Source organism: Mobula hypostoma, chromosome 6 (genome assembly GCF_963921235.1).
Source record: "Mobula hypostoma chromosome 6, sMobHyp1.1, whole genome shotgun sequence".
Lineage (NCBI taxonomy): Eukaryota > Metazoa > Chordata > Chondrichthyes > Myliobatiformes > Myliobatidae > Mobula > Mobula hypostoma.
The window spans coordinates 6,611,925-6,637,159 of record NC_086102.1 but is presented as its reverse complement, the minus strand read 5'-3'; the positions used below and the strand labels follow the sequence as shown (position 1 = coordinate 6,637,159).

At 43.8% G+C, this 25,235-nt stretch overlaps 1 protein-coding gene across 9 annotated transcripts in view; it reads right to left on the bottom strand.

Moving 5' to 3' along the window:
* Positions 1 to 25,235, bottom strand: part of robo2 (roundabout, axon guidance receptor, homolog 2 (Drosophila)) — a 1,315,623-nt gene that overhangs the window by 26,816 nt on the left and 1,263,572 nt on the right. For 6 of the 9 annotated variants that reach the window (XM_063050228.1, XM_063050229.1, XM_063050231.1 and 3 more), the window contains 2 exons: positions 12,740 to 12,922; positions 7,750 to 7,926 (listed from right to left, as the gene is read on the bottom strand). In XM_063050228.1, the coding sequence (XP_062906298.1) occupies positions 7,750 to 7,926; positions 12,740 to 12,922 (360 nt within the window). The remainder of the gene's footprint in view (positions 1 to 7,749; positions 7,927 to 12,739; positions 12,923 to 25,235) is intronic. The other 3 variants (XM_063050235.1, XM_063050236.1, XM_063050237.1) reach the window with 1 other exon arrangement.

Genomic DNA, 25,235 nt, shown 5'->3' with positions numbered 1-25,235 from the left:
GGGCTTCAGATTTTTAGATAATTGGGCAGTTTTCCAGGGGAAGTGGGACCTGTTCCGGCGGGACGGTTTACATCTGAACTGGAGGGGGACAAATATTCTTGCAGGTAGGTTTGCTAGAGAGACTCCAGTGGATTTAAACTAGATACAAGGGGGGAGGGGAACCAAAAAGTAGGAACAAATGTACAGGAGAAGGAAGAAAAAGGAGATAGTAAAGTTGTTTGCACCGTCAGTGATAAACAGAGAGTAAGAGGTGGAAAATTTCTTAAATGCATTTATTTTAATGTTAGGAGCATTGTAAGAAAGGTGGATGAGCTTAGAGCATGGATTGATACCTGGAAGTACGATGTAGCTATTAGTGAAACATGGTTGCAGGAGGGGTGTGATTGGCAACTAAATATTCCTGGATTTAATTGCTTCAGATATGATAGAATCGGAGGGACAAGAAGGGGAGGTGTTGCATTGCTTGTCAGAGAAAATATTACAGCGGTGCTCTGGCTGGATTGATCAGATGGCTCGCCTAGGGAGGCTATTTGGGTGGAATTGAGGAATGGGAAAGGTGTAGTAACACTTAATAAAGGCATCCGTTAGTCTTGCAAGACCATGGATGAGACCTTCACTCTCCAGGGCACAGGCCTGGGCAAGGTTGTATGGAAGACCAGCAGTTGCCCATGCTGCAAGTCTCCCCTCTCCATGACACTGATGTTGTCCAAGAGAAGGGCATTAGGACCCATACAGCTTGGCACCAGTGTCATCGTAGAGCAAAGACACAACACACTGTTTTTACTCTGTCCTTGCTCAAGGACACAACACACTGCCTTGGCTGGGGCTCGAACTCTCGACCTTCAGGTCGTTAGTCGAATGCCTTAACCATTTGGCCAGGTGCCCACACTAGTAACACTTATAAGGGGTGTATTATAGACCACCTAATGGGGAGCAAGAATTGGAGTAGCAAATTTGTAAGGAGATAGCAGATATTTGTAGTAAGCACAAGGTTCTGATTGTGGGAGATTTTAATTTTTCACACATAGACAGGGAAGCCCATACTGTAAAAGGTCTGGATGGTTTGGAGTTTATAAAATATGTGCAGGATAGTTTTTTGCAGCAATACATAGAGATACCAACTAGAGAAGGGGCAGTGTTGAATCTCCTGTTAGGGAATGAGATAGGTCAGGTGACAGAGGTATGTGTTGGGGAGCACTTCAGGTCCAGTGATCACAATGCCATTAGTTTCAATATAATTATGGAGAAGGATAGGTCTGGAGCCAGGGTTGAAATTTTTGATTGGAGAAAGGCTAACTTTGAGGAGATGGAAAAGGATTTAGAAGGAGCGGATTGGGACAATTTGTTTTATGGGAAAGGTGTAATAGAGAAATGGAAGTCATTTAAAGGTGAAATTTTGAGGGTACAGAATCGTTATGTTCCTGTTAGGTTGAAAGGAAAAGTTAAAAGCTTGAGAGAGCCATGGTTTTCAAGGGACATTGGAAACTTGTTCGGAAAAAGAGAGATATCTACAATAAATATAGGCAGCATGGAGTAAATGAGGTGCTCGAGGAATATAAAGAATGTAAAATGAATCTTACATAGAAACATAGAAACATAGAAAATAGGTGCAGGAGTAGGCCATTCGGCCCTTCGAGCCTGCACCGCCATTTATTATGATCATGGCTGATCATCCAACTCAGAACCCTGCCCCAGCCTTCCCTCCATACCCCCTGACCCCCGTAGCCACAAGGGCCATATCTAACTCCCTCTTAAATATAGCCAATGAACTGGCCTCAACTGTTTCCTGTGGCAGAGAATTCCACAGATTCACCACTCTCTGAGAAGAAGTTTTTCCTAATCTCGGTCCTAAAAGGCTTCCCCTCTATCCTCAAACTGTGACCCCTCGTTCTGGACTTCCCCAACATCGGGAACAATCTTCCTGCATCTAGCCTGTCCAATCCCTTTAGGATCTTATACGTTTCAATCAGATCCCCCCTCAATCTTCTAAATTCCAACGAGTACAAGCCCAGTTCATCCAGTCTTTCTTCATATGAATGTCCTGCCATCCCAGGAGTCAATCTGGTGAACCTTCTTTGTACTCCCTCTATGGCAAAGATGTCTTTCCTCTTAAGGAAGAAATTATCTTAAGGAAGAAATTAGAAAAGCTAAAAGAAGATACGAGGTTGCTTTGGCGAGTAAGGTGAAAATAAACCCAAAGGGTTTCTACAGTTATATTATTAGCAAAAGGATAGTGAGGGATAAAATTGGTCCCTTAGAGAATCAGAGTGGACAGCTATGTGTGGAACCAAAGGAGATGGTGGAGATTTTGAACAATTTCTTTTCTTTGGTATTCACTAAGGAGAAGGATAAGGTAAGGTAAGGGAAACAGGTAGGGAAGTTATGGAAACTATAGGTATGCTGGCCTTTATAAATCACAGCATTGAGTATAGGTGTTGGGATGTAATGTTAAAATTGTACAAGGAATTGGTAAGGCCAAATTTGGAGTATTGGGTACAATTCTGGTCACAGAATTATAGGAAAGATGTCAACAAGATAGAGAGAGAGAGAGAGTACAGAGAAGATTTACTAGAATGTTACCTGGGTTTCAGCACCTAAGTTACAGAGAAAGGTTGACCAAGTTGGGTCTTTATTCTTTGGAGCGTAGAAGGTTGAGGGGGGACTTGATAAAGGCATTTAAAATTATGAAGGGGATAGATAGAGTTGACGTGGATAGGCTTTTTCCATTGAGAGTAGGGGAGATTCAAACAAGAGGACATGAGTTGAGAGTTAGGGGGGCAAAAGTTTAGGGGTAACACGAGGGGGAACTTCTTTACTCAGAGAGTGGTAGCTGTGTGGAACGAGCTTCCAGTAGAAGTGGTAGAGGCAGGCTCGATATTGTCATTTAAAGTGAAATTGGATAGCTATATGGACAGGAAAGGAATGGAGGGTTATAGGCTGAGTGCAGGTCGATGGGACTAGGTGAGAGTAAGCATTTGGCATGGAATAGAAGGGTCGAGATGGCCTGTTTCCGTGCTGTAATTGTTATATGGTTATATGACAGTACAGTCTGTAGTTCCGGTCATCACAGTATAGGACAGTACTGCCTGTAGTTCTGGTCACCACATGATGCGACAGTACAGTCTGTAGTTCCGGTCACCACAGTATAGGACAGTACTGTCTGTAGTTCTGATCATCACACTATAGGACAATACAGTCTGTAGTTCCAGTCACAACAGTATAGGACAGTACTGCCTGTAGTTCTGGTCACCACATGATGTGATAGTACAGGCTGTAGTTCCGGTCACCACTCTAACAGACATTACTGTCTGTAGTTCCAGTCACACAGTATAGGTCAGTACAGTCTGTAGTTCTTGTCACCACTCTAACAGACAGTACAGTCTGTAGGTGTGGTCTCTCAGTATAGGACGGTACAGTCTGTAGTTCTTGTCACCACTCTAACGGACAGTACAGTCTGTAGTTCCGGTCACTCAGTATAGGACAGTACAGTCTATAGTTCTGGTCACCACAGTTTCGGATGTACTGCCCTGCAGCACATTAAAGGCCCTTTGGCCCATTGTTTTGCTGACCTTTTGACCTTCTTTGTTATCAATTTAAGCCTTTGCTTCTACATAGCACACCTCTTTTGCATGGACGGTGTTACAAGACAGCTCATCAGCTGTCGCAGCCAAATGGAAACACACATGGTCAGGTATTGAGCTGCGACGTGGTTATGTTACACTTGGAGTACTGCTTACAGTTCGGCTTGTCACACTATAGGGATGGTGTGACTGTGCTGGAGAGAATGCAGAGGAGATTCACGAGGAGAACAAAAGCTGGATATATCCAGTGTTGCAAACACCTCGCCGGTCAGGCCACATCTTTGGGAGCAGAAATCGATCTCTTAAGATGAAGGGACTGCAGGATAAATTCACAAGTATGTTGCCTGCACTGGGTTATAAGTGGCAGCACAGTAGCGAAGGTGTTAAAATAATGCTATTAATGCACCACTGACCCGTGTTGAAGTCCCACCATTATCTGTAAGGAGTTTGTACTTTCTCCCCATGAACCCCGGGTGGGTTTCCTCCAGGTGCTCCCACAGTCCAAAGATGTACCGGTTAGTCGGTTAATTGGTCACAGGAGTATACTTGAGCAGTGCGGGCTTGTTCAGCTGGAAAGGACTGTTACTGTCTCTAATTCTAAACCTAGACCTGTGGTGATGGGGAGAACCCATTGGGGTGCCTGGTTTGCCTGCCTTCATTGGTCAGGCAATGAGTACAGTCGTTCAGTTCTCATTTCACAGCTGTACAAGACTATGGTGAGATATGGTGTGCATTTCAGGTCACTCTGCCATAGCAGGGATATCATTAAACTAGAGACGATGCAGAAGTGATTCACAAGGTTCCTACTTGGACTGGGGAGCTTGTGTTATAAGGGGAGACTGGAAATGCTGGGGGTGTTTTGCCTGGAGTTCAGGAGGTTTCGGGGTGGCCTTACAGAGGTTTATAAAACCATGAGATGCGTAATCAAGATGGACGCCAGTATTTTTTCCACAGGGTAGGGGAATCAAAACCTAGAAGCACAAGTTTAAGGTGAGAGGGGAAAAATTTAAAAGGTGAGGAGGAATTTATTTAGCTAGAGAGTGGTGAATTTGTGGAATTTGTTGCCACAGATAGCGGTGGAGGCCAAGTCATTCAGTGTATTTAAGACAGAGGTTGATAAATTCTTGTTTAGTCAGGGTATGAAGGGATACAGGGCGAAGGCAGGAGATTGGGACTGAGAGGAAAATTGGATCAGCCATGATGAAATGGAAGAGCAGACTTGATGGGCCAAAAGGCCTAATTCTGCTCCTATATCTTATGGTCTTATGGTTGCTCAGGAGAGATTGAAAAGGCTGGGTATGATTCTCTTGAAGCAAAGATGCTGGGGGCAAAAATGATATAAAATTACAGAGAAGGTAGTTAGTCAGTCACGTTTTATTCATGGTGGGGTTGTGAATATCTAGAGGATGTAGAATTTAGATGAGAGGAAAGAGTTTTGAAGGGCATCTGAGGGTAAGTTTCTTTTTTACACAAGAGTGGTGAATGCCTGGAAATCACTACCAGAGCCGGTGGTGGATACAATGGGAATTGTGCAGTTGGACAGAAGGTCAGCATGGACATGTGCTGAAGGGCCTGCTTGTGTGCTGTGCCTCTTGTTTATTTAGAGATACAGTGCAGAACAGGCCCTTCTGGCCCAACGAGCGGTGCCACCCGGCTACTCTCCCGTTCAACACTAGCGTAATCACAATACTAATTAACCGACTAGCCGGTATGTCTTTGGAATGTAGGAGGAAACAGGAGCATCCGAAGGAAACCCACACCGTTTCCAGGGAGAATGTAGAAACTCCCTCCAGGCAGCAGAGGGAGTTGAACTCCTAACTCTGGAATGGTCCGAGCTGTAATAGCATCCTGCTAACAGCATTGCTACCATGACGCTCTGAGTGGTCCATGAGAGAGAGAGTACTGGGCTGTCGAAGGTTTGAGTGACATCAATGGGAATTGGTGCTAGGCAACAGAGACTCTCTGAACCTCAATCCGTCACTGCCCTCACCTGCTCTAGCTTTCAAATTTGATATCACAGCTGTTCTTTCTCGATTCCTCTACCCTGCTGAGATAGAGGGGCAGAAATATGCCATTCAGCCCATCAGATCCGCAATCAGTCAATCAAAGCTGGATTATTTTTCAGAACCCATTCTCCTGCCTTCACCTCACAACCCTTAACTCCCTTGCCAAGCAAGAGCTACCAGCATTAACTCCAGTTCTTTGCTTATGAATACTGTGTCCTTGATGCTGTGTGCCTGTGATGTTGCTGTGAGTAAGCTTTTCATTGCACCTGTCCACACACGGACTTGTGCGAATGAAACCTAACTTTGACTTTGACTTTGAAGATGTTGGAGGCTGGAGTAGCCAACAATCAGCTGAAGGAACTCAGCAGGTCGAGCAGCATCCGTGGGGTGGTGGGGTGATGGGGGGAGAGTGGGGAAGGAAGTGATAACGTTTCAGGTCGAAACCCTGTGTCAGGGCTGGGAGTGGTGAGGAAAGATTTCTGAGCTGATAGGTGGATTGCCTCCACCTCACCCCATCACCTTTCTGATCCTCCTTTGGTTTTCCCATTACTTTACCTTTCCTTCAAAGACCTGCCCCCTCCCCCCCCCACCTTCCTAGTTCCATCCACTCGTTACACACACACACCATACATGCACAGGTCACAGGTCACAGGTCACCCCCTTGCCTTTGCTGCCTGGCTCTGGTCCTATCTGCCATGCACCTCCCCCCAACAGTTCCCATTCTCACTGTCCTGCACTGCTAGTCTCTTTGCATTTCAGCTTATCTCCCTCCAGCCTTCACACACCTGTCAACCCCTCCCACATGTTCCTCCATCTGCCTCTCCATATTTTGTCTCTCTCTTTGTCAGTCACATGCCACTGTCCCCCAACTCTCTCTGCAGCCCACCCTCACTCTACTTCCCTACCAGGAACAACCTATCCGTCATTTCATACCCTTCCTCAGTCCACTGATTACCTCAGATCCCTGCCTCACCCATGCCCCCTCTCTTTGGAAATGTAATGCTGAGGCTTTGAAAGGCCTCACTTGGAGTATTGTGAGCAGTTTTGTGTCTCTTATTTAAGAAAGGATGTGCTGATATTGAAGAGGGTTCAGAGAAGATTTATGAGAATAGTTCTGGGAATGAAAGGCTTGTCATATGAGGAGCAGTTGGTGGCTCTGGACCTGTATTCACTGCTATTTAGAAGATTCAGGGGAGAGTTCATTGAAACCTATTAAATGTTGAAAGGTCTCAATAGAGTGGACATGGAGAGGATGTTTTCTATAGTGGGGGAGTCTAGGACCAGAGGACACGGTTCAGAATAGAGGGGCATCTATTTAGAACAGAGAAGAGGAAGAATTTCTTTAGCCAGAAAGTGGCGAGTCTGTGGAATTCATTGCAACAGATGGCTGTCGAGGCCCAATCACTGAGTGAACTTGGCAGAGGTTGATAGGTTCGTGATTAATCAGGGCATGAAAGGTTATGGGGAGAAGGCAGGAGAATGGGGGTGAGAGTGAAATGGATTAACCATGATGAAATGGCCAAACAGACTTGGTGGTCTTATGGCCTTTATACTGGCCATCCCCCCTCTCTCCACACACACAGCTCTGATGTGGGGTTTTGACCTGAACTGCTAGCAATTCTTTTCCTCACACAGATACTGTCTGACCCCCACCTCACACACACACAAAATTCTGGAGGAACTCGGCAGGTCAGGCATCATCTATGGAGGGGAATGAACCATCTACATTTCGGACGAAGGCCCTTCATCAGGACTGGAAAGGAACTGGGGGACCTGATCCCAACTATCCGCTATAAGCTTGCATTCCTTTTCCCCCTCCCACCTTCTTATTCTGGTTTCGTCGTCCTTCCTTCCCAGTCCCGATGAAGGGTTTTGCCCACAACATTCAGTGTTATTCCCCTCCATGGATGCTTCCAGAATTGCCAAGTTCCTCCAGCGTTGTGTGTGTGTTGCTCAAGAGTTCTAGCCTCTGCAGAACCTATTGTGTTTAACATTTCTAGCAGGTGCAGTTTTTTGGAATTTTACGAAAGTCTGTCAGCATACAGCTTGGCTTGCTGAGTTCCTCCAGCAGATTGCCTGCTGCTCCAGTGCTACAACACCCGGGCCAGATAGTTTGGTTGAAAGAACCTCACTCAGTCCATTGCCTTGGTCTCGGGACTCACCGTCTGCACCTGCCTCCCGACGGTGTGGTACGGAAGGCAGCTCCAGTCGACCTCCAGCTGCCTTGTGTTTCTTGGGGGGTCTCGATCTCTGGCACTGGCTTTGGGTCCCACTCACACTACTGCTGGTGGAGAAAGGGCTATTGGGTCGAAGTCGTTGGGAAGAGGTATACCCTTTACCTGTTAACACAAGATGTTCACCTGTTAACACGTGAAATGAATGAGATGGTGAAATGGGCTGAGAAATGGCAGGAATTTAATCCCAATGAAGGTGAGGTGATGAATTTTGGCAATGCTAATAAATTTTGGACATATTCCGAAGTCAAAGTCAAAGTTAAATTTATTATCAAAGTATGTATATGTTACCATATACAACCCTGAGATTCATTTCCTTCCAGGCATCCACAGGAAAATAAAGTTCAAAGTAAGTTTATTATCGACATATGTATATGTTACCATATACAACCCTGAGATTCGTTTTCTTATGGGCATTAAGAAATACAATAGAATTTATGAAAATCTATACATAAACAAAGACTGACAAACAACTAATGTGCAAAAGAAATGTGCAAGTAGAAAATAATACTGAGAACCCCAGTTGTTCAGGGGTCCTTGAACCTGTAGATTATGGAACCAGTTCATGGTTGTGTTGATTGAAGTTAACCGCGCTGGTTCAGAAGCATGATGGCTGACGGGTAATAACTGTCCCTGAACCTGGTGATGTTGGATCTAAGGCTTCTGTACCTGATGCCTGACCGTGGTAACGAGAAGAGAGCACGGCCTGGATGGTGGGCGACCAAAGTAGGGTCTGAGGGAGTACTGAATTGGAAAAGCTTGAGGGTACGTTTCACCAGTCTCGAGTACAGCTTCTATCTTCCTGTTATCAGACCTTAGAATTGACCTCTCATGCTCTTAAAATGAACTCATCACCTGATCTACCTCATTTTACTTGCCTACGTGCACGGCACTTTCTCTGTAACTGTAGCACTCTATTCTGTCATCTGTTTCCTCTTCACAACCCTTGATTCACTTCAGCCCATCTAGTCCATGCCGAGCTGTTATTTTGCCTAGACCCATCAACCTGACCTGGACCATAGCCCTCCATTTCCCTCCCATTATTGTACTTAACCTAACTTCTCTTAAATGTTGAAATCAAGCCCATATCCACCACTTCCACTGGCAGCTCATTCCATATTCACACAACCCTCTGAGTGAAGAAACTCTCCCTCAGATTCCCTGTGTATAATTTACCTTTCACCCTTAACACATGATCTCCAGTTCTAGTTTTCCCTAACTTCAGTAGAAAAAATCTGCAACTATTCACTCGAGCTGCACCCCTCATGATTTTATATACCTCTATCAAATCTCCCCTCAGTCTTCTTTGTTCCAGGGAATGAAGACCAAACCTATTCAACTTTTCCCTATAACTCAAGTCCTCAAGTACCAGCAACATCCTTGTAAATTTTCTCTGTACTGTTTTAATCTTACCTGCACTTAAGATCAGATTGTTGTCATCTGGACCACCCTAGGGTAATTTAGCAAATGGAAAAGTTTGCCTGGATTATTAGTGTGGGTGGCACTAGTGTAGCAGATAGGGTTACAACACCAGTGATGCAGGTTCAATTCCCACCACCGTCTGTAAGGAGTTTGCTCATTCTCCCCATGTCCACGTGGGTTTCCTTCGGGTCTCTAGTTTCCTCATGTTCCAAGGACATATGGGTTAGAAGGTTAATCATTTACGTGGGTGTCGTTGGGCAGCTGGGCCAGAAGGTTTGTTACTGTGCTATATCTCCAAATAAAAGACAATGTCCACTTCCAAACTGGACACAGGGGCACAGTCAGTCCAACATGGCTCCCTCTGACAATCATCTGTAGAGTCTTTGATGAAAGTTGATGTTAGTGAGAATACTACACAGAACAACCACAAAATTTGGAGGAAATCAGCAGGCCAGGCAGCATCTATGGAGAGAAATAAACAGTCGCTGTTTCTGACTGAGGCCCATCATGAGTCCTGATGAGAGGTCTCGGCCTGAAACTTCGACTATTTATTCTACTCCATAGTTGCTGCCTGTTGTACTGAAGTTCTCCGGTATTTCGTGTGTGTTATTCCGGGATTTCCAGCATCTGACCATCTATGGACTTACTTTCAAGGACTCCTCATTTCATTTTTGTGGTATTTGCCGCTTGCTTATCTATCAATCTATCTATATATCTATTTATTTGTTTGTTTGTTTATTTATTTATTTTCTTTCTTTCTTTTTGTATTTGCACAGTTTGTTGTCTCTTACACACTGGCTGTTGCCCCGTTGGTGCAGTCTTTCATTGATTCTATTGTGTTTCTTGTATTTACTGAGTATGCCCACAAAAAATTTGTATATGGTGACAAAAATGTACATTGATAATAAATTTACTTTGAACTTTGAATCTTGAAGTGAGGGCATTTATGAGGACGTAACCGTGGCAGACATTAACACACACACACACATACACCCTGCAGCCAATGGAGCAAAGTTCTCAGTAAATCTCATCTGAAGAGCTTGGAGTGAAGACTTAGCCCTTTCAACAGATTTTAGGCACACCCTGAAAAGTAGAGTGAAGAGAGATGGAGATACTTGCAGCTCACGAGAAGTACAAGTGACACAGATATGAAGAAACAAACAAAAGACTGGAGAGAGCCCAACAGCAAGAGCCAGACAACGAGGAGTACTCCAAGCACAGAGCCAGACAAGGAAATTCCTAGATAAGAAATCAAATCAACCAAGGCAGATCAGTTACTCCAGTTATTGAGACACTAATGATATCATATGACTAGCATTCAATTCCATTCCTATTTTTCCCATTGTACCAGTCGTAAGGTTTGGAATGATGTATTTGTCACTCATTTGAATGGGACTATCTCTTCAGATAATTATCTTTCCTTTCATATGTTGTTTTTTGATTAATTAATGAGAAAATCCCCTCCTCCACTGCTACTCTCACCCTATCAGTTTCAGTCAGATCTGCTTTTATGGTCCTGTGCTTGGGTTGGAGCTCCAAAGTTTTCCCGTTGCAATGTGTTGCCCTTTGAGACAAAGCAGAGACCAGTTTTGCATGGGTGGGGGTCCTGCTGCACATAGAATTACACAGTATCTGTAGCGCAGGAACAGCCATTTGGTCCATCTGTTCCCTGCTGGTGCTTCTGCCCAATGTGAGCCTCCTCCCATTCCCGTTCATCCCATCTTAACACCTCATCTTTCACTTCCTCTCCCCCTAACACATTTATCCAACTGCCCCTCAAACACATTTCTGCTCTTTTCTTCAGCCAATCCCAGTGGGAGGCAAGACCCATATTCTCTCCTTCCCCAGGAACTGATAGTTCTCCTGGAATACATGGCAACTTCTTCATTTCTAGAACAAGGGTTCCCATCCTTTTACATGCCATGGACCAACACCTGTAAGCAAAGTGTCTGTGGACCCCAGGGTGGGAACCTCTGTTCTAGAACACTACAGCACATTACAGGCCCTTTGGCCCACAACATTGTGCCCATCTATTAACCTACTCTAAGATCAATCTAACCCTTCCCTCCCACATAAACCTCCATTTTTCTATCATCCATATGCCTATCTAAGAATTTCTTAAATGTCTCTTATGTATCTCTGTCCAACACCATCAATGGCAGTGCATTCCAGGCACTAAAGGTCTACCTCTGCCATCCCCCTCTATACTTGCCTCCAATCACCTTAAAATTATGCTCCTTCAAATTAGTCATTTGCACACTGGGATTAAAAAATTCTGGCGGTCCACTCAATCTATGTCAATCTTCTTCATATCAAATAGGGAAAGGTTGAACAGGTTAGGTCTTTATCCCCTGGAGTGTAGGAAAATGAGGGGAAATTTGAGAGAAGTGTACAGAATTTGAAGGGTATAGATAGGGTATATGCAGGCAGGCTTTTCTGCTGAGACTAGAGCTAGAGGTTATGCTTTAAGGGCGAAAGGTGAACTGATTAAGGGGAACTTCTTCCATCAGTGGGTGGTGAGAGTGTGGAACGAGCTGCCAGTGTAAGTGGCGGATGTGGGTTTGATTTCAACATTTAAGAGAAATTTGGATAAATTCGTGGATGGGAGGGGTACAGAGGGCTGTGGTCCAGGTGCAGGTCAAGGGGATTGGGTAGAATAACACATGAATTGTAGTGTTTTACAATTATAATTTTTCATTAAGCTTTTGCTCTGTTATCCTCTAGTTTGCCTTCATACAAGCAATAAATATGGGAACTTTGACATTGCTCAGGTCCTAGTGTCCAAGGTTTCTTCAGACCATTTTATGTGTGTTTTGTGTATCATTTGTGTGTGTGTGTGTGTGTGTGTGTGTGTGTGCATATGCATGCCTCCATGCATGCATGCATAAAGAGTCAAATGCTGAGAATATAGTCTGAGAATCTTGTCTTCCTTTGTGACAAGAAACCAACCCCTTACACCTAACGCAGTATCAGAGATTGACTTTTGTGACTGTTTCGGCTCATTACACGGACATCCAGGGATGAACGATGAATGCGAGGAGGTGCAACAAGAGACAGGAGATGGTAGACTTGGAAGGAGGCGACATTTTCTGGGATTCCTGCACCGGAGAGCTATCCCGCATTCACCATTGGATGGTGCAGGGTAGACAAACAGTGTCCTCCTGGTCAAATATCCGAGACTGTCATGTGCACCATCTGACACGGTCCGGTGCAACGTCAAGATGTAACACCTATCCGAGCAGAGAAGGCTGTAGAGAAGATCACCAAAGACCATGCAGATTATCTTCAACAAGTCACCACAGCATGAAACGAGGTAAAGATAACCAAAGCCCAGAGCCAAGCCATGCAGGTGGAGCCCCAAGAGGGCAGAGCCTCAGGACCATTTCCAACATGAGGGAAGTATAGCGCAGGAGAAAGAGGAGAGTGAGAGCAGAGTGAAGAGTCATTGAAGAGTTTCCAGGCCACTCTTGGGCACACAGCAGCATTAGATACAAACCTGTCTTTACGAGACTGGTGCCCTCCATCTTGTATCCGGCGCGGTCTGCCGCAGTGGCCAATGCCTGGGTAAAGTCGCCATCGGTAAAGATGGAGTCGGAAGAGGAGCTGGCCGCGCTAGATCGACGGCTAGACATATTACGCTCCTCTTCTGAGGCAGAACCCCAGCCATTGACCATTGAACCTGGAAGGAAAGGTAGGGCAGGTTGATCAGAGGAATCAGAGCAACACATCCCCACTTCAACATAAAGATAAATGGGTTCCTTGGCTTTGGAAAAGGAACCACATTCAATCCTTCGAAATTAATACTCAGTCCCCAGTGGGAGGATAGTCTCCAACACTGGGTACCACATTTTAGAAAGGAGGCTCAAAGTTTAAAGTAAATTTATTATCAAAGTAGGTATATGTCACCACATACTACTCTGAGATTCGTTTTCTTGCAGGCGTTCACTGCAGACCAATAGAAACAATGAAAAACTACACACGACTGACAAGCAACCAACATGCAAAAGCAGACAAACTGTGCAAATAAAAGTAAATAATACTGAGAACATGAGTTATAGTCACAGAGTCATAGAAAAATACAGCACAGGAACAGGCCCTTCAGCCCATCTAGTCCATGCCAGACCATAGCCCTCCGTAATCCTCCCATCCATGTACCTACCCAAACTTCTCTTAAACATTGAAATGAATTGTAGAATCCTCGAAAGTAAAAACATCGGTTGTGGAATCAGTTCAGACTTGAGACGAGTGAAGTTATGCACTGGTTCAAGAGCCTGATGGCTGTGAGGTAATAACTGCTCCTGAACTTGGTGGTATGAGACCTGAGACTCCTTTACCTTCTTTCTGATGGCAGCAGCAGCAAGAGATATGGCCTGGATAGAGGGGACCCTTGATAATGTATGTTGCTTTCTTGTGACAGTGCTCCTTACAGATGTTCTCAACGGTGGGGAGGGCTTTTCCTGGGATGGACTGGGCCGTTTTGTCTACATTTCCATTCAGGCTTTGAGAGGGGTGCATAAGCTCAAGGCAGCTCTGTTCGCTGTTATAAAATTCTTGAGCAGACCTCACTTAAAGATGAACTCTTGATCTCCAAATGTACCTCATTGTGAACTTAAACCTTATTGTCTTCTTGCACTGCACTTCCTCTGCATTCTGCAATTTTTTCCCTTCCACATGCAACATATGTGAGATATTGTGAAAAGCTTTCATTTGTGTGACATCTTGACAGATCATTCCACACATAAGTATATTGAAAACAGAATGCAGAATACAGTAAACGCAGGAGATTCTACAGACACTGGAAATCCAGAGCAAAACACACAAAACCCAGCCCTTCGGGCAGCATCTACAGAGGGAAATAAATGGTCGATGTTTCGGGCCAAGATCCTTTCTCAGATCTGGGCTGGAAAAGAAGCTGGCAGAAGCCAGAATAAGAAGGTGGGGGGAGGGGAAGGAGTACAAACTGGCAAGGTGATGGGTGAGACCAGGTGAGGGGGAAGGTGCGTGGGTGGTGGTGGTGGGATCATGAAGTAGGAAGCTGGGAGGTGATAGGTAGAAAAGGTAAAGGGGTGAAGAGGGAGGAATCTGAGACGAGAGGACATGTTCACAATTTACTAACACTAACCCACGTGTCTTTGGAATGTGGGAGGAAACCGGAGCACCCGGAGGAAACACACAAGATCATGGGGGGAATGTACAAACTTCTTATAGACAGCAGCAGGAATTGAACTGCGATTGGTGATTGTTGTAAAGTGATTCACCTAACCACTACGCGCTGTGCTGACCAACCAACCCCTTCCCCCAATGCAGACGTGCTCTGTTGGCACCAGAATTCATGGTGACTCTTGTAGGTTCGTCGCCAGCAATTCCTTGGTGCATTTCATTGTATATCACAAAGTTCAAAGTTCAAAATACATTTATTATCAAAGTATGCATACATCATACAACCTTCAGATTTGTCTCCTTACAGGCAGCCACAAAACAGAAAACCCAAAAGAGCCCATATATAAAAAAGACTGTCAAACACCTGATGTGAAGTGAGAAAAAGAAATCATACAAACAATAGCGAGCAACAGAAAATCTGCAGATGCTGGCAATCCAAGCAACGCGCACAAAATGCTGGAGGAGCTCAGCAGGTCAGGCAGCATCTATGGAAAACAGTTGAGGCCTGAAACGTCGACTGTACTCTTTTCCATAGATGCTGCCTGGCCTGCTGAGTTCTTCCAGCATTCTGTGTGTGTCTCATGCAAACAATAGTTGAAGTGCATTTGATAAATCAATCTGAATCTGAAGCTGTATCTGAATGCCACCAACACTTATTTTTAAAGCTCTCAAACGTCTGGGACCAGAGTACATCACAGCATCATTTCTGTTTTATAATCCTACTCGAGCTCTCAGGTCTTTTTCCGCTGGTCCCTTAAATGTATATAATCTCCCTCAAAATATATTTGTCAGGTCAGCTTTTTTGAACTACACTCCTAAACTGTGGAATTCAATACCTAAAACTATAAGGGATGTAGACTCAGTTGACACTTTTAAACACCAGCTCAAAATCTATTTATTTAACCTTGCTTTTAACTGACATCATTTTGTCTTTTACTTTCATGTTTACTTTTATTTTCATGTTTGCACTTGATCCCATTGTACATCACTTTAAGCTACATTGTCTGTATGAAAAGTGCCCTATAAATAAAGTTATTATTGTATTTTTATTTTTTCTCAGCACAAGCTGGTAAAAACCTGAGCCAAGCACTCTCATTTCTCAATTGCTAGGAACTTTCAGACTATTCTGGTGATGTTTAATATTGTGGCTTTCTGCAGATTAACACAGATATTGCTGTGTAGACATAATTGTTTAATGCTATTGTGTGTGCTAATACTTCAGAAAGGGTAGGACGAGGGAAACTGAACTAATCCTCATTGAGGGATCAGAAGTGAGCAATTTCAAGTTTCTGCATGTCAAGATCTCTGAGGTTCTAAACTGGTTCCAACATATCGATGCAAACCTAAAGCAATCGAAAACTTCTACAAATGTGCAGTGGAGAGCATTCTGACTGGCTGCATCACTGTCTAGTATGGGGGACTGCTTATTGCACAGGATCGAAACAAGCTACAGAAAATTGTAAAATTAGTCAGCTCCATCTTGGGTACTGGCCTTCATAGTGTCATCTCAGAGAGGTGGCGTCCATTATTAAGACATCGCTATCACCCAGGATATGCCTTGATCTCATTGTTACCATCAGGAAGGAGGCACAGAAGCCTTTAGGCACACACTCAGTGATTCAGGAACAGATTCTTCCCCTCACCATCCAATTCCTAAATGAACATTTAATCCATGAACACTAGCTCACTTTTATTATTTGTTTTTGCATTTCTAAAATTTAACTATTTAATACACATTTATACACTGTGCAAGGCCAACTGAAAGGTCTTAAGGTGGATAAATCACCTGGACCAGATGGACGACATCCCAAATGTTGCTGAAGAGATAGCAGATGCATCAGTTATGATTTTTTCAAAAATCACTTGATCCTGGCATGGTTCTGGAGGACTGGAAGATTGCAAATGTCACTCCACTCTTTAAGAAGGGAGAAAGGCAAAAGAAAGGAAATGATGGGCCAGTTAGCCTGACCTCAGTGGTTGGAAAAGTGTTGGAGTCTATTATTAAGGATAGGGTTTCAGGATAATTGGAGACTAATGATAAAATAAGTCAAAGTCAGCATGGTTTCTGTAAAGGGAAATCTTGCCTGACAAATCTGTTAGAGTTCTTTGAGGAAGTAACAAGCAGGGTGGACAAAGGAGAGGCAGATAATGTCATTTACTTGAATTTTCAGCAGGCATTTGATAAGGTGTCACACATGAGGCCATTTAACATGATTAAGTCTCATGGCATTACAGGAAAGATACTGGCATGGATAGAGGAATGGCTGACAGGCAGGAGGCAGTGAGTGGGAATGAAGGGGGCCTTTTCTGGTTGGCTGCCAATGACTAGTGGTGTTCTCAGGGGTCAGTATTGGAACCGCTACTTTTCACATTGTTTGTCAATGATTTAGATAATGGAATTGATGGCTTTGTGGCAAAATTTGCAGATGATCCAAAGATAGGTGGAGGGGTAGGTAGTGCTGAGAAAGCAATGGGATTGCAGAAGGACTTAGACAAATGGGAGAAAAAGTGGTAGATGGAATACCATGTCAGGAAATGTATGATAATGCATTTTGGTAAAAGGAACAAAAATGTAGATTATTATCTAAATAGGGAAAAAATTCAACCATCAGAGGTGCAAAGGGACCTAGGAGTCATTGTGCAAGACTCCCAGAAGGTTAATTTACAGGTTGAGTCTGTGGTAAGGAAGCCAAATGCAATGTTGACATTTATTTCAAGGGGAATAGAATATAACAGCAAGGAGATAATGCTGAGCCTTTATAAGACACTAGTCAGGCCGCACTCGGAATACTGTCAACAATTTTGGGCCTCACATCTCAGGCAGGACGTGTTGCCATTGCAGAGAGTCCAGAGGAGTTTCTGGGAATAAGGGGGTTAACATATAAGGAGTATTTGGCAGCTTTGGGCCTGTACTCACTGGAATTTAGAAGAATGCGGGGGGATCTCATTGAAACTTATCAAGCAAAAATTGATAGTTTCCTGATTGGTCAGGGCATCAAATGATACGGTGAGATGGCAGATGTACGGAGTTGAGTGGGTTCCGGGATCTGCCATGATGGAACAGTAGAGCAGACTCGATGGGCTGAATGGCCTAATTCTGCTCCTATGCCTTATGGTCTTATGGTCTTATTTACTTACTGTAATGGATTTACCTTTTTAAATATATTATGTATTGAACTGAACGGCTGCCATAAAGTTAACAAATCCTCAGAATATATGCTGGTGATATTAAACCTTATTCAGACTCCGTAGTGACTTTGGGATGATATCAGTTGCAGATATTTCTTTTGAGACAATGTTCCATGGTCTTTCAATTTCCTCTTTTAATTCAGCATATTTCAGGTGTTTTTCACATTGATTTCTGTATGTTGTGTGTTTGGAATGTCTATATCTATTAAGTAAGTAGTTCTTGCTTGTTTAACCTGTAATAATATATTTTCAGATCGCTATTATTGATTGTCCTGTCTGTAATAACTGATCAGTTGTAATATAATTTGTGAGACTTTGGCTCTAAAACTGGATCAGGCTTGTATTTACAGTAAGGTGTGATTTCATTTGTGAGTTTGTATTTTAAAGCAAGATTTTGTTGAATGATGTTTGCCACTGGATTGTGCCTGTGTAAGTAATCAGATTGAGTTAAACTGCTATGGGATCCCTATTATTATATTTACTATTGTTATTATTATAAAACGTTATTCCTGGATGTAGCAAAAGGAAAAATGTATCCACTTCCCTAACAGAATGTGAGGCTTGGGGCAGGGATGCTCCACTCCGTGCTCAAAGGCCAATGATGTTGACGTGGGAGAGAGGACATCAGAAGTCCAGGAGGCTACTCTGCGCTTGAAGGTCAACAACGTGGGTGGATGATGAAGGATATTGTGGATGTTGGGCTGTCCCCAGGTCAGGGGACCCTGGGATCAGACGCCCGTGCAAACAAGAGGCACAACGGGTGATGAGTCAGTACACCTGGAGTTTGAGCTTAGTCTGGAGATTGATATTCAAGATTGAAGCCCCAAGGTTGACCAGAAGTTTGGAGACTGGGGCCCAGAGGCCTATCCTGGAGGCACTGGAGTTGTAGGACTGTCCATGAGTGGGGGTGAGTGCGGGGGAGGAAATGGGTATGATTTGTTGATGATGTTCTGTTGCTTGTTGTGCTCTGTGTTGTTCTGTCCAGCATTATGGGCATTATGTTAGTGCCAGAATGTGTGGCAACAATTGCGGGCTACCCCAGCACAACCTGGAGTGTGTTGGTTGTTAATACACATGACACATTTCATTGGATGTTTCAATGCACATGGGACAAATAAATCTGAATCCCTCTAACAAAGGATGAGAAATGCTTTATTCGTGGATGCAGAGGAGTGAACAAGATGTCCCCTTTGCTAACAGATTGTGGGGATTGGTGCAGGGTGTTAGGGGATGGTAAGGTGAGGGGCAGTAGGCTGAGGCTAAATCCATTGGGAAGGTCACATTTCAAGGGTTAAATGTTGAGGGGTCAGTCATGAAACCAAACGACTGAAAAACGGAGAAGCAACAAACTGAATAGAAAGGGAGCCTCTACATTTTCAGAAACCCAGCCACACTTAATTATGAATGTTTTTAAGAGAAGGAGAGAGAGAAAAGGATTTAATACTGCAGAACACAAGACAGAAATGAAGCTGAAACCCAAGCCCCATGAAATCACTACTGCCTGGTACACTGTGTCAAATAATGTGTGGTGCAATTGCTTTGGGGAATTTTAATTTAACAAAAAAACCTAATATGATATGGGTTACCCGGTTTGAAAAAATACGTATCAAACTTCAGATGGATCACTGCCTGACACACCAGGCCGTGACACAGAGGCTAGTGTGTGATCGCTCCTTTGAGCTGCGTGTTCCTTTCTCAAGCAGTGCGTGGCTCTGGTTTCAAAGCTGAGTTCTGGCTTTTCAATTTTCACTCTTTCTTACTGGACCAGATGGCGCAAGGCAGAGAAAAAAAATTCAACTCTGAGGGGGTGGGTTAGGAATTTGCACTTGCACTTGGTGCTAGTGAGGCCAGAAACAGGAAGGTCATGCAGTTCAACATGAGGCTAAGAAGACAGTCTCTGGCATTCCTCAGCTGTAGGGGAGCCTACTACATGGGCAACAGCTTGCTCTCCATACCATTCTGCCTTGGCTTGCGAGTCACATAGGGAGTAGAGAGTAGGGACGCAACATCCACAGGTGACCCTGACCAGTGGAGGACTTCAATAAAGAGATGGTGCTGAAGGGAGAGCACTGGGCTGTCTCCCAGGGAAACTGGGATCTGTACAAATTGGATGATTTGCTCCTGAACTGGAGGGGGAATAATATACATGTGTGAAGGTTTGCTCATGCTGCACAAGGAGTTGAAACTAGAATTGCAAAGGGATGGGAATGAAAGCACCAGGGCAGATGGTGGATTGGTTGTGGGAAAGGAAGTTGTTCAGTCTACATACGAAGACAGGAATTAAAAGGTTGTGCATGAGGGAACTACTGATCGAAGCTGTATATATTTCAATGCAAGGGGCATTGTAGGAAAGGTGGATGAGCTTAGCGCCTGGATCAGCACGTGGAATTATGACACTTTAGCCACTAGTGAGACTTGGTCGCAGGAGGGGCTGGACTGGTAGCTCAGTATTTCGGGGTTCCATTGATTTAGACATGACAGAGCAGGAGGGACTAAAGTGGGAGGCGCAATATTAGTTACGAAAAATTACACAGCAGAGTCCTCAGACAGGACAGGCTGGAGAGCTCATCTTATCAGCAATAAGAAAGGGATGACCACATTAATAGGATTATATTATAGACCACCCAATAGACAGAGGGAGTTAGAGGAGCAAATTTGTAGAGAGATCTCAGACTGTCGCATGAAACATTGGTTGTGATAGTAGGCGATTTTAACTTTCCACATACTGACTGGTATTCCCATACTGTAAAAGGGCTGGATAGGATAGATTTGTCAAATGTGTTCAGGAAAGTTTTCTTAACCAATATAGAGAGGTCCCAACTAGGGGGTGTAATACTGGATCTTCTAAAGAGGCCTGAAAAAGTATTCAGCCCCCACAACTATTTTTATACTTTACTGAACCATTTTCTAAATTTAAAATATATTGAAGTAGAGTTTTTTGAGCTGATCTACAAAACATTCTGCATCATGTGAAATGAAAAGAAAAATTACAGAACCTGTCAACAATTTACTAAAATTGCAAGGCTGAAGAAGTATTCATCTCCTTCGTAATTACTACACTAACTTTCCTCAGGTGGAATATGCAGGTACTACCTTACCAATACCCAATTTGTTGATGTAGAAATCCTCTTTTCAATGAATTCATAAGAATAAGTACCCTCTCTCTCCCTCTCTCTCTCTCTCTCTCTCTGTGAGGTCCAATAGTAGATTTTCAACAGACCAAATCAAAATGAAGACAAAATGAAGACTCAAGGCAAATCAGAGAAGCAATAATAAAGACAGACAAATCGGAAAGGTACAAGACCATCTCAAAAGCACTAAACATACCTCGAAACTCAGTGCAGTCCATCATGAAAAAGTGGAAAATATATGAAACAACAGCCACACTGCCTAGGTCAGGTTGCCCCTCTAAACTTAGTCACCGATGAAGAATGGCATTTGCAAGGGACGCTACTGTGATGCCAACAGTCACTCTGAGTGAGCTGCAGAAGTCAGTGGCTGCAACCAGAGATGAAGTTCATGGCTCCATGAATGCTAAGGCCTTGCACAAAAAGTGTACTTATGGAAGAGTGGCAAGGAGGAGGCCCTGGTAAAAAAAAGACAGCATATCCTTGCCCATAAAGATTTGTAAAGAATTGCTTAGAAGATACTGTAAAGATCTTGTGAATAGATGACATTAAAGAAGAACTTTTTGACCTCAACACTAAGTGGTATTGGTATGTGTGGCATAATTCCAATATTGTGTATCAGCCAGGTAATCATCCCACTGTAAAGTATGGTAGAGGTAGCATCATGTTATAAGGATGCTTTTTCAGCAGCAGGGACTGGAAATCTGGTCAGGATTTCTTGGAAGATGAATGTTGCTAAATACAGAGATCCTGGATAAAAACCTGCTAGCCTCTGCCGGAAAGCTTAACCTGGGGAAGAAATTTGTCTTTCAGTAGGACAATGACCCAAAGCACACTGCAAGAGCGATCATGCAGTGGTTTCAAATGAAGAAAATTGATGTCCGTGAGTGGCCCAGTCAGAGTCCTGACCTTAACCCAACTGAACATCTCTGGCAAGACCTCAAGATTGCTGTCCACCACCTCTCCCCAACTGACCTGGCACAGCTTGAGCAACTTTGCAAAGAGGAATGGACAAATCTTGCTCCATCATATTGTGTGAAGCTATAACTGCAAGAGGTACTGAGTACTGAGAGAAGGGGAATGAATATTCCACTGACATTTCACTGCCTGATGTTTTAGTTTTTCATGCTTTACAATTTTCCTTGTTTTTTGGGTTTGACTGTGAAAAAAAAGAGCATGTGATTCACAAATAAAAATTCTCAGTTAAATTGATCAATATTCCTGGTCGTAATACTCATTTGTGTGAACAAAGGGTTGGGGGCTGAATACTTTTACAAAGCACTAGATCTGGGAATGAGACAGGGCTGGTGACAGGAGTGTGTGCAAGAGAACCCTTTGCATCTAGTGATCATAATGCCATTAGTTTCAAGATAATTGTGGAAAAGAATAGGTCTGATGCTTGGGCTGAGATTCTAAATTGGCGAAAGGTCAATTTTGATGTTATCCAAAAGGATCCGGCAAGTGTAGATTAGGACAGGTTGTTTTCTGGCGAAGGTGTGCTTGGTAAGCTGGAGGCCTTGAAAAGTGAAATTTTGAGAGTACAGAGTTTGTATATTTCTGTCAGAGTAATAGACAAGAGGAACAGATTTAGGAAACCTTGGTCTCACAGCAATAACCTTGCACTCAGTGTCTATAAGACCAAGGAACTAATTGTGGATTCAGGAAGGGGAAGTTGGGAGAACTCACGCCAGTCCTCATCGAGGGGACAGTAGTCAAAAGGGTAAGCAGCTTCAAGTTCCTGAGTGTCAATATCTCTGAAGAAATACCTTAGACCTAACATATTGATAAAATTTCAAAGAAGGCACGCTAGTGGCTATATTTCATTAAAGCTTTGAGGAGATTTGGTGTGCCACCAAAGACTCTAACAAATGTCTAGAGATGTACTGTGGAGATATTTCTGACCAGTTGCATCACTGTCTGATATGGAGGGGACAATGCATAGAACCGTAGAACATTACAGCACAGAAAACAGGCCCTTCTAGTCTGTGCTGAAACATTATTCCGCTAGTCCCATTGACCTGCCTCCAGTTCATAACACTCCAGACCTCTCCTATCCATGTACCTATCCAATTTATTCTTAAACCTCTGTCAAATCTCCCCTCATTCTTCTATGCTTCAAGGAATAAAGTCCTAACCTGTTCAATCTTTCCCTGTAACTCAACTCCTGAAGACCCGGCAATATCCTAGTAAATCTCCTCTGCACTCTTTCAATCTTACTGATATCCTTCCTATAATTAGGTGACCAGAACTATACACAACACTCCAAATTTAGCCTCACCAATGTCTTATACGACTTCCCCATAACTTCCCGACTCCGATACTCAATACTTTGATTTATGAATGCCAGGATGCCAAAAGCTTTCTTTACAACCCTGTCTACCTGTGATGTCACTTTCAGGGAATTATGTATCTGAACTCCCAGATCTTTGTTCTTCTGCACTCCTCAGTGCCCTACCATTTACTGTGTATGTCCTACCTTGATTTGTCCTTCCAAACTGCAACACTGCACACTTGTCTGCATTAAATTCTATCTGCCATTTTCTGGCCCATTTTTCCAGTTGGTCCAAATCTCTCTGCAAACTTTGAAAGCCTTCCTTGCCGTCCACAACACCTCCAATCTTAGTGTCATCAGCAAACTTGCTGATCCAATTTACCACATTATTATCTAGATAAATAGGATCAGAAGAAGCTGCAGAAGGTTGTAAACTCGGCTAGCTCTATCATAGTCACTCATGCAACCTACGGTACCATGGTAGCATCATGATTAACAAGATGCTATTACAGCTCGGGGCATTGCGGTGTTCAGAGTTCAGTTCTGATATCATCTATAAGGAGGTTGTACGTTCCCCCTGTGACCATGTAGGTTTCCTCCAGGTGCTCCAGTTTCCTCCCACAGTTCAAAGATGTACCGGTTAGTTGGTTAATTGGTCATTGTAAGTTGTCCTGTGATTAGGCCGGGTTAGATAGGTGAGTTGCTGGGCAGTGCAGCTCTTTGGACTGGAAGGGCCTATTGTGTGCTGTGTCTCCAAATAAATAAATAATAAATACATAAACAAACACATTGACCAGCTGGTGTGATATTGTGCACTGGAGTCTCTTGAGAACCACAAAGGATCTAATTCATGGCTTTCTAACCCTGCTTGGTTACATCAGCTCTGCAGGACAGAGTGGCCAGGAAAGTTCATTGGATCTTTAAGCAGTTATCTCTAATCAAACCAAGCACATTATCATTGAAATTAATTCCAGCCTCTATAGGGGGATTTTAATTTGGATATTAAACATTTCCTTCAACCTGTACCTGAGAGGCAAAATTCCAAGATAATATAGTGTCTTATTGAGATTTGATTACACCTTTGACATAAAGATCAATTTATGATCGCTCATTAAATTTTCCATAGGCTTATTTGTGTCCGATAACTCTGGCCCTTCAACGTGTACTCCGGGATCCATAAACCAATGGGGAGTGAGCACATTGACCATTATGACTTAGCTAATTGCTGCATTAACATTTTTATGAGCTAAAACAGGGTCTCTATGTCTTCCTTAACAAGAGGATAACTCTTGTTTGAAGTCTGTGAAACTGTGAACCCAACAGGAAAAGATCTCAGGATAGTTTTAAAGGGGAGAATTACAGAGTTCGTCAGTGGAAGATGTTGGACTGGATAAAATGTCAAGTGGATTTAGTCACCAGTAAACTTCATTCCATAAAGGCGTCTCAGAAAAGTAGAAAAATGTTTCCATTTTATTGCTCAATAAGCACATCTGAAGATCAGATACATAGAGAAGCTCCCTCTACACTGTCCCATCACACACTCCCAGGGCAGGGACTATTAGATACAGAGTGAAGCTCCCTCTGCACTGTCCCATCACACACTCCCAGGGCAGGGACAGTTAGATACAGAGTGAAGCTCCCTCTGCACTGTCCCATCACAGACTCCCAGGGCAGGGACAGTTAGATACAGAGTGAAGCTCCCTCTACACTGTCCCATCACACACTCCCAGGGTAGGGACAGTTAGATACAGAGTGAAGCTCCCTCTGCACTGTCCCATCACACACTCCCAGGGCAGGGACAGTTAGATACAGAGTGAAGCTCCCTCTACACTGTCCCATCACACACTCCCAGGGCAGGGACAGTTAGATACAGAGTGGAGCTCCCTCCACACTATCCCATCACACACTCCCAGGGCAGGGACAGTTAGATACAGAGTGAAGCTCCCTCTACACTGTGCCATCACACACTCCCAGGGCAGGGACAGTCAGATACAGAGTGAAGTTCCCTCTACACCGTCCCATCACACACTCCCAGGGCAGGGACAGTTAGATGCAGAGTGAAGCTCCCTCTACACTGTCCCATCACACACTCCCAGGACAGGGACAGTTACATACAGAGTGAAGCTCCCTCTACACTGTCCCATCACACACTCCCAGGACAGGGACAGTTACATACAGAGTGAAGCTCTCTACACTGTCCCATCACACACTCCCAGGGCAGGGACAGTTAGATACAGAGTGAG